The 9,696-nt window shown below is 41.7% G+C and overlaps 1 protein-coding gene across 1 annotated transcript; it reads right to left on the reverse strand.

Moving 5' to 3' along the window:
- Nucleotides 1-9,189: 9,189 nt before the first annotated feature.
- Nucleotides 9,190-9,411, reverse strand: MELLADRAFT_124504 (uncharacterized protein; the record flags this gene model as incomplete). Its single annotated transcript, XM_007410130.1, has 1 exon — nucleotides 9,190-9,411. One exon carries the CDS (start codon nucleotides 9,409-9,411, stop codon nucleotides 9,190-9,192), a length of 222 nt encoding a protein of 73 aa, XP_007410192.1.
- Between the last annotated feature and the right edge of the window lie 285 nt (nucleotides 9,412-9,696).

Here is a 9,696-nt window from a genome sequence, read left to right on the forward strand (position 1 = left end):
TACAAATTAAATAGACGCACTCATGAAACAAGCTATTCATCAACTGCGACCTCTCCAAACACCAGCACCACACCAGTTGATCCAGACGTGATGGACTGTTCAGCATATAAATTGAACATATCTAATGAAGAGTACAAACGTAGAGGAACTATCAGAGCTTGCTACAAATGTGGGAAGACTGGTCATTATATAGCTGAATGCTTTGTTGGTAAACGAGGAAGGATGTGGAATGCAGGTGTTAGAAATGATTCAAATGAAACTAAATTAAAAGCAAGAATAGCTCAGTTAGAAGGTCAATTAGGAAGCAGTAGTGATGTTGTAAAAGAGAGTGGTAGTAAAGCTGAAAAGTCAAAAAATGGCAAATCTCAGGAGTGAATGTTGTGCCTCCCCTGAGCAACGCAAATGTGGGTTTGGAATTAGGTGATATTAGTAACCTTGAAATGAAAGATACTAGAATTATAGCCAAATTGTCCCTACACAACCCACATACAGCCACAACCAAAGTAGTACGAGCCCTAGTTGACAGTGGGGCCACTCATGAAGCAGTAAGTAAAAGCTTAGTGAGAGATCTGAACCTCTTCACGACTCCCTTACAAGAATCAAGAAGCGTAGTAGGCTTCAGCGGTGTTGAATCAAAAGTCAATGATATTGGAAATTATAGTATCAATCATTCTGAACTTGAAACAACGTTTATTGTTACTGAATTACGCGACAAGTATGATATGATACTTGGTATGCCGTGGATCAAGAAGAATCACAAGATAATCAACTGGGAGGATAGCAAGTTAGAAATTGAAGGTCCAGCAATTGCGGCTGTAGAATCAGCATTGTCACAGTCCGAAAAAATCCTCAAAAGATCATCCTTTGGAGCCTAAGAGGAAAGCTAGGAACTTAGACGAGGGGGTGGAGTTATGTAACTCATTAACACCCCCGCAATGTGAGTTTGATAGCCATCCTATTCCATCCTCATGTGAAACGGCTGGCAAGCTTTCTCTCTTTCTAGAAAACTCAAACCACGCGACCTATGGAACCGAGGAAATCAATCACATTGCCAACCCTTCAAGTCCAAAACAAACCTCGACGGATCAGAAGATACCTAAGGGGTCAGCTAGGAACTTTGAAGAGGGGGTGGAGTTTTCAAACTCATTAACACCCCCGCAATGTGAGTTTGATAGAGCCGTATCACCAAATGTCTTAGAAGCAACTGGCAAGCGCCTTCACCCTCTGAATTTAAAACTACAGATGTCACGAACACCAGCATGACGAATTATGATGCACTCAAAAAGGCCACTTACGACAGTGCTAAACAATGGCACCCACAAGATACCTGCTCAACTGAGCATAGCGGCCGCGAAAGCATCTTGGAATGTGTCTGCAAGATTAGCAGCTGAAGAAGCCAAAGCAGTTCCGGAGAAAACGGCTAGAGAACTTGTCCCGGAATGTTACCACGACTACTTGGGCATGTTCAAAAAAAGCAACGCTAACGTGTTACCTCCGCATCGCCAGTATGGTTTCAGAGTCAACTTAGTACCTGGTGCTGTACCTCAAGCAGGAAGAGTAATACCGCTTTCGCCAAAAGAAGATGAAGTCCTGCACGAAATGCTGAACAAGGGATTAGCCAATGGAACCATACGAAGGACAACTTCTCCATGGGCGGCGCCTGTACTATTCACTGGCAAGAAAGACGGTAATCTTAGACCATGCTTCGACTATAGAAGACTCAATGCGTTAACGGTCAAGAATAAATACCCTTTGCCTTTAACAATGGAATTAATTGACAGTCTTCTTGATGCTGACAGATATACGAGCCTGGACATGAGAAACGGCTACAATAACTTACGTGTCAGGAAAGGTGACAAAGCCAAGTTAGCGTTTATATGCAAGGCGGGACAGTTTGACCCCTTAACGATGCCATTTGGTCCGACGGGAGCCCCTGGCTTCTTTCAGTTTTTTATCCAAGACATTCTTCGAGCTCACATAGGACGCGATGTTGCTGCGTACCAAGATGATATATTGATTTACACAAAGCCAGGCGAAGATCACGAAGCCCGAGTCAAAGAAATACTGGAAATACTCAAAGCTCAAAATGTTTGGTTGAAACCAGAGAAATGCAAGTTTTCACAAACCGAAATTTCTTATTTAGGACTGGTAATTTCAAAAAATCAAATCAAGATGGACGCTACCAAGGTCAAAGCTGTTAAAGACTGGCCAGCACCTCGAAACTTGTCCGAAGTTCAGACATTCCTTGGGTTTGCTAATTTTTATCGTCGCTTTATATCACATTTCTCAAAAATAGCAAAACCATTAAACGAACTATCACAGAAGGACATGAAGTTTGAATGGACAGGCGCAAGACAACAAGCCTTCGACGAATTGAAAACAGCATTTACATCCGCACCGGTACTGAAGATAGCGAATCCTTATCAACCTTTTATCTTGGAGTGTGACTGCTCCGACTTTGCGTTAGGAGCAGTCCTATCACAAGTCTCTCCCGACAACAATGAACTGCATGCGGTGGCATACCTATCCAGATCATTAATTCAAGCTGAGCGGAATTATGAAATATTCGACAAAGAATTACTAGCAGTTGTAAGCGCGTCAAGGAGTGCAGGCAGTACTTAGAAGGAAACCCAAATCAGCTGAGTGAAATAGTTTATACGGACCACAAAAACTTAGAGTCATTAATGACCACAAAAGAACTAACACGTCGCCAGGCTAGATGGGCTGAAGTTCTTGGAAGCTTTGACTTCGAAATCAGGTTCCGACCAGGGAAACAGTCAATGAAACCGGACGCTCTATCACGCCGACCTGACCTTGCTCCTAGCAGAAGTGAAAAGCTCACATTTGGACAACTGTTGAAGCCGCACAACCTACCGCACGACGCATTTATCGATGAAATGGACGCATTCGAGCATTGGCTGATAGAGGAGGGTGAAGTAATGGCCGAGGATGATACATTAGCTGAAATTATGGACATAGAAGAAATTGAAAATGAAGAAGAAAGAATATGGGATGATAATCAGATCTTAGAAGAAGTGAAAAAGGTGTCAAAAGAAGACTCAAGACTGAATGAAATTATGCAATTACGAGAAGACATGCCTCACTTAAAACAACTCGAAGGGTATGAAGTCTTAGATGGAGTGCTGTATTTTCGAGAACGAGTTGTAGTCCCCAATAATGCTGACGTGAAGTACCAGATATTAAGATCCAGGCACGACAGTTTAAGTACCGGACACCCAGGCAGATCACGAACATTAGCATTGGTCAAGAGAAGGTATCACTGGCCTTCGATGAAAGCATATGTCAACAAATATGTCGACGGTTGCCAATCCTGTCAACGAATCAAACCTTGGACAACCAAGCCATTAGGAAACTTACAGCCACTACCAATACCTGAAGGTCCATGGACTGATGTCTGTTATGACCTAATAACGGACTTACCGGAATCAGAGGGCAGTGACTCAATTTTAACTGTAGTAGACAGGCTGACGAAAATGGCCCACTTCATCAACTGCAAGAAATCTATGACCTCAGACGAGTTGGCGACGTTGATGATCAAGAACGTGTGGAAACTACACGGCACTCCTCGAACAATCACTTCCGATCGAGGAAGCATCTTTATATCAACAATGACGAAAGAAATCAACAAGAAGCTCGGCATCAGGACTCAGTCATCAACGGCCTACCACCCACAAACGGATGGACAGTCAGAGATAACCAACAAGGCTGTAGAACAGTACATTCGGCATTTTACTAATTACATGCAAGATAATTGGGTATCGTTGTTACCCACGGCTGAATTTGCATATAATAATAACTTTCATGTATCCATTGGCATGTCTCCGTTCAAAGCTAACTACGGCTTTGATGCAAACTTCGCAGGAATACCGTCAACCGAGCAATGTTTACCTGCAGTGGAAGAACGGTTTGAGCAAATCAAAGAGGTTCAAGATGAATTAAAGTGCGCAATGGAAGAGGCTCAGGAATCAATGAAGATTCAGTTCGACAAAATAGTCACTCCAACGCCACAGTGGAAAGTGAATGATGAAGTATGGCTTAATAGTAAGCACATATCAACAACACGCCCGACAGCAAAATTCTCTCACCGTTGGCTAGGACCATTTCCCATTGAGAGTCAAGTGTCTACTAATGCCTATAGATTGAGATTACCAGATACGATGAAGATGGTACATCCTGTGTTCCACGTGTGCTTATTACGAAAGTTTAATGAAAGTCAGATTGAAAATCAAAAGCAATCACCACCAGCACCAGTAATTATTCAAAATGAAGAAGAATATGAAGTTCAAGAAATATTAGACAAAAGGAGAAGGGGAGGTAAAATTGAATATTTAATTAGTTGGAAAGGGTATACATCAGAACAGGATTCATGGGAACCGGAATCAGGACTTCAAAATGCTCAAGAGCTTGTAAGAGAATTCAATAGCAAGTATCCCTCAAGAGAATTCAAAATTAAAAGGACACGGAAGGTAAAGGGAGGATGAAGCTTTTTCCCTACGGGGTTTTTTAATGCCAATCCAGGGAAGATGTTAGACTCAGCAAGAGGGGGTTGGAACATAAAGGGGGGAGTGGTGTTATGAGCCCATACGTAGAATATGCTTGTATGCTTATAGTGAGATCTTGCTCTACTAGAGAGTCTCGAGTCAGAGATTTTATATCCTCACGTTGCAATCTTATCATACGTTCAAGAACACCCTTTTGTAGACCCTTGATCCCCAACTCACGAGGTCCTAATACCATCTTAACAATTATCGATTAAGCCGCAAGATACTTACAACACTATGTTCATCACTTTGTAAGTGTTGTATTGTCCAGATATTCATCTCACTGTGTATCTCAATTTTTTGACTTCTCTATTGCAAAATTCTGTGTCAGGTTGAGGTCACCAAGGGTGACACCTGTGCCTGATTTGTCATGCTTTTGGGCTTGTGATGTGTTTGGGCTATGAATGAAATGGCAGCACCAGCCGCTAAAGCAGCGCCCGCCGCCATTTTGCTATTATAATGAAATAGAGAAGAAGCGACCCCCTGTCCTCATATCAGACCTTGTGAAGATAGCAAACGCAACGGATATGAAAAACAAACAGTCAATTGTTAGGACAACCATTGCCCTGGTGGCCTTCTGGGGAGTAGCTTGTCTAGGAGAACTAGTATCTGATGATCCGGCGAAATTCTTACCAACATGGGAGGACATTGAATGGGGACCAAAGGGGTCTTACGCTAGAATAGCGATACACTTTGCGAAAACGGCCGGACCAGGCGAAGTCCAATATATCCATCTACAAGACAAGAAGTCGTGCTTGGATCCAGTTCGAGCTCTTTGTTTACTTTATGATTTCAGACCTAGACGCCACGATGACCATATATTTGCGGTGAATTGCGGAAATGAGAAGGGGCTAGTCTTCAGGAAAGCAGCGCTGATCAAGTATTATCGGATAGTCTGCAACGAGAATAGATCACCAAAGAAAAAATTGTTGTACGGGCACTTGTTCCGGATAGGAGGAGCTTCTCTCCAATGGAACCTTGGAGCTTCAAGAGATCAGATCAAAGATGTGGGAAGGTGGGCGTCGGACGCTTATAAGATATATCTCAGAAAATTTGAGGATCAAGAGTTGAGAGAAACGGTGAAGTTTTTAAATGATCTGAAGTTGTGATTTAAGGTTTACTCGTCTGTATGAGGTTGTGTCAATTACAGGTGGCTGATAAACGGGCTTAAGAATTGGGTGCCATGTTGAATTGCTCATGATTTGAATAGAAACTCTGATCTAATAGTGATCTACCTGACGGCTTACTGTACTACATGTTGGACATGAGTCAAGCCCACGGTGGTGAGAGAATCCCCTGAGACTGCTACGAGGAGTCTTGGCAAGCGTAACAGGTGTTGCACTGAGGGTGGCGAGAGGGAAGACGGAGCTTGGTGAGTAGGACACTCACGAGAGGTGAGGTTTGGGGGTTTTGACTTCCCAGGCTCGCGGCTCTGTCCTCCCGTGAGTGGCGGGGGTGAGAAGTCTATCGCTCCTCAGGTGCTGTTCTTGTCCCGAGGGTAGAGAAAAAGGGGTTGGAAGGCTCCAATCCCTCAGCTCTCTCTACTTTAGGGCCCACCCCCAAACCACAACCATGTAGGCTGCTGGTACCTTATTGAAGGGCGGTAACCTAGGTACGTGGTAGGACAGCACTGTGCTGCAGGTCAGTAAGTACACCTACACAAAACTTGTAGAAGCACTATTGTGCACCAAATCTCACACATACCCGAAGAGAATGGATTGGCAGTGTTCCCTGAAGCGCGCGGCGGTACACATAATTCCATTACTCACGGGTAGTGTGAGCAACGGGTGCGGATGGGTAGAGTTTCACACTGAGAGAGACAGGTGATACAAACCTGTCACAAATTAGATGTGAATTGAGATGTGGAGAGAGAAGCGCAGAGTTTTTCCTCTCTACCCCACACTTCTCACATCCCTATCCCACACGTTGGAGATCCCAAGGATCTCTCCCTGCTTGAGCTCATAGCCTTTTTTCTCAAAAACCCACCCACCTCCCGGGTTGAGAATTCTATGGCTCCTCAGGCTCTGTTCTCGTCCCGAGGGTAGAGAAAAAGGGGTTGGAAGGCTCCAATCCCTCAGCTCTCTCTACTTTAGGGCCCACCCCCAAACCACAACCATGTAGGCTGCTGGTACCTTATTGAAGGGCGGTAACCTAGGTACGTGGTAGGACAGCACTGTGCTGCAGGTCAGCAAGTACACCTACACGTAACTTGTAGAAGCACTATTGTGCACCAAATCTGACACATACCCAAAGAGAATGGATAGGTATAGGCCATCCTTTTTGGTTTTGTGTATAAGCCCTTTCGGTGTTTTCGGTGTGAAATTGAATTTATCCCCACCAAAGTGGTAATATTACACTGCGTCTGATTTACACTGACCCAATCGGTGTAAAGGGTGCCGGTGCAAAAATCAGTCGGTGTAAAGTCACTTGGTGCAAAATTAAAAGTTGGCCCGGGTACAAGGTTTTTACACCAAGGAACTTTACACCGCCTGATTCAGTGTAAAGTCTTTGGTGTAAAATTAAATATCGTGGCCGGGTTCAAGACATTTGCACTGACTCCTTTACACTGAAACTTTTTACACAGAAGGAAAAAAATTGAAATCTGTGTAAAATTCTAAAAAGGCTGGGGTCAATTTGAATTTTACACAGACTACGTTTACACAGATTCACTCGGTGTTAAAGCACCCTGTGTAAAATTCTCCTACCCCTTTATATACTTAAAACCCTGAAAATCATTTGTGTACAACTTGTGGTTTCATTACATACTCATTTTTTGTATGTAATTATAATGTTAATTATTTAATTTCTCATTTGATTACGCACATGTGTAACTCTTGTGTTACTCATGTGACGTGCACGTGTGAGAGGCTCTCTTACTTAGTGCAACCTCTTGTTTAGATTTACATGTGTGTACATATGTAATTTCATATGTAACTATATGTAATTACATATGTAATTGGCTCTTGAAACTGAGCCATGAGTTGTATTTTTTTGTTGTTTTATTATTATATGTCAGGTTTTTGGTACTAGGTATAGGGCTCGGGGCTGACAAATTAACTGGTCCAATTTCTTGAGTCTCACTAGAAAGAAATAACCATTTCACCTGTACAATTGCTTGCAGGATGCAATTTGGTCAAGCTGACTCATACCATACACTACACCAAGTGTCAAATTTACTGTGGAGTTTAGAAAATTATAGAGAAGCTGGCAAGGGTCAGAAAAATATGAAAAAAATGGAGGGGCCCTTTGATGCATTCCGGTTGTCTGTCATATTTTTTCATATTTTTATAACCACAATGCGTATAACACTACACAAAATATGATATCTTCTGGGCAGAAAATATAAAAACCAATGCACAAAGATATTGAGCAGTCTGGGAGAGAGACAAAAATACACAAAAATATGCATATTGTTCCTATGGTTGAGAGCTTTGATTTGCATATTTTTTGTATTTTTAGTGTGAAAATTGTTGATTTTACTAACAAAAGACCTTCAGGATTGTCAGATTACAACCTGTAACAGATATTGGAGGGCATAATTTGAATTCAAAAATACCTTATATCTTGGTCAATTCTTGGTCAAACCACTTGATTTTTAGTTCATTGGACGCCAAACTCTGTGACTATATCTTTCATTGAGACAGAAACTATGTGTCTAAGTCCAAAGAATATCTATGTGGCTATATAGGAAATTGTTTTGAAGACAAATAACATTTTTTGTAGTGGAGCTACAGATTTGATGCATTAACATAACATTCCAATGTGTCCATGACTTCTTCATGAACTAATTATCAAGTGTTTTGATCCAGAATTTCAAAAGATATGAGGAATTGTAGAATTCAAATCATGCCCCCCAATATCTGTTACAGGTTGTAATCTGAGAATCTTGGAGGTTTTTTGTTAGTACAATCAACAATTTTCACACTGAAAATACAAAAAATATGCAAATCAAAGCTCTCAATCATAGGTTCAATATGCATATTTTTGTGTATTTCTGTCCCTCTCCCAGCCTGCTGAATATCTTTGTGTGTTGGTTTTTATATTTTTTGCCCAGAAGATATTATATTTTGTGTAGTGTTATATTCATTGTGGTTATAAAAATATGAAAAAATATGACAGACAATCGGAATGCATCAAAGGGCCCTACCATTATTTTTCCATATTTTTCTGACCCTTGCAGCCAGCTTCTCTATAATTTTCTATGTCTACTCAATTTTCTAAACTGCGTGGTAAATTTGCAATTTGGCATAGTGATATTTACTTTGGGAGATGGTAACATCATCCAGTGGGTGTTGGAGATAATTTTATGCCTATGTATAACTCCGCTATAGCTTTGGAAAAGGATGTGCATGATGTCAGGATAGTTTAAATTGGCCCTTGACAACTCCACAAAACAATAATGTATCTCCTGCCTCCCAATCAATGGGCGACAAAGTGATTGCTCTTAACAAAGATATGCTCACTGATTTAACAATGACAATGAATTGGTTTTACATGCACTTTCACCCTCCCTATAAGTCACAAAATTGAATCACCATAAGCAATATCTTGGACAAAAACCTCGGACAAGGCCTGTCAATGTATTTGCCTCCATTGATCCCTTTATGGATTTCTCAACCTAAGACATCTATTCTGGTAGTCTATGCATAAAACATGTGCCTGAGGGGTCCGCTGCACAATCTCTACAAGGTCCTCCATATTCTGCACTAGCTGTTTTCATTGGGTTAACCAAAGAACCATCAGGCAACATGATTTCTTTCTTGCTATTCTCATGGCGAATCATTGAACCACTTGCTTGATGAAAAGATACAAAGGCCAGGAATATGGCTGCGGAAACGCTGACTTTCATGATGATATCTAATTGGTAGACCAAGTTTTACATTCAGAGAATTGCAAAGAAGATTTAGTTGAATACCACAAGACTTACCGGAATGCTAAAGCCACAAAGTAATTTGAAAGCTTGTGTGTGGGCTGGGGTCAGTTGAAGACTAATAGTCTCTAGGCCAATCAAAAGGATCAAGGGAGGGACCATAAAGTATGAGCTTGGTTCATGTCTTTAGAGAACATTCTAATGGTGGGAAACATACTCAGGCAAGCGTTCAGGTGAGGCAAACAACCCAGTAGGATGAGTGGA

Source organism: Melampsora larici-populina (genome assembly GCF_000204055.1).
Source record: "Melampsora larici-populina 98AG31 unplaced genomic scaffold MELLAscaffold_18, whole genome shotgun sequence".
Lineage (NCBI taxonomy): Eukaryota > Fungi > Basidiomycota > Pucciniomycetes > Pucciniales > Melampsoraceae > Melampsora > Melampsora laricis-populina.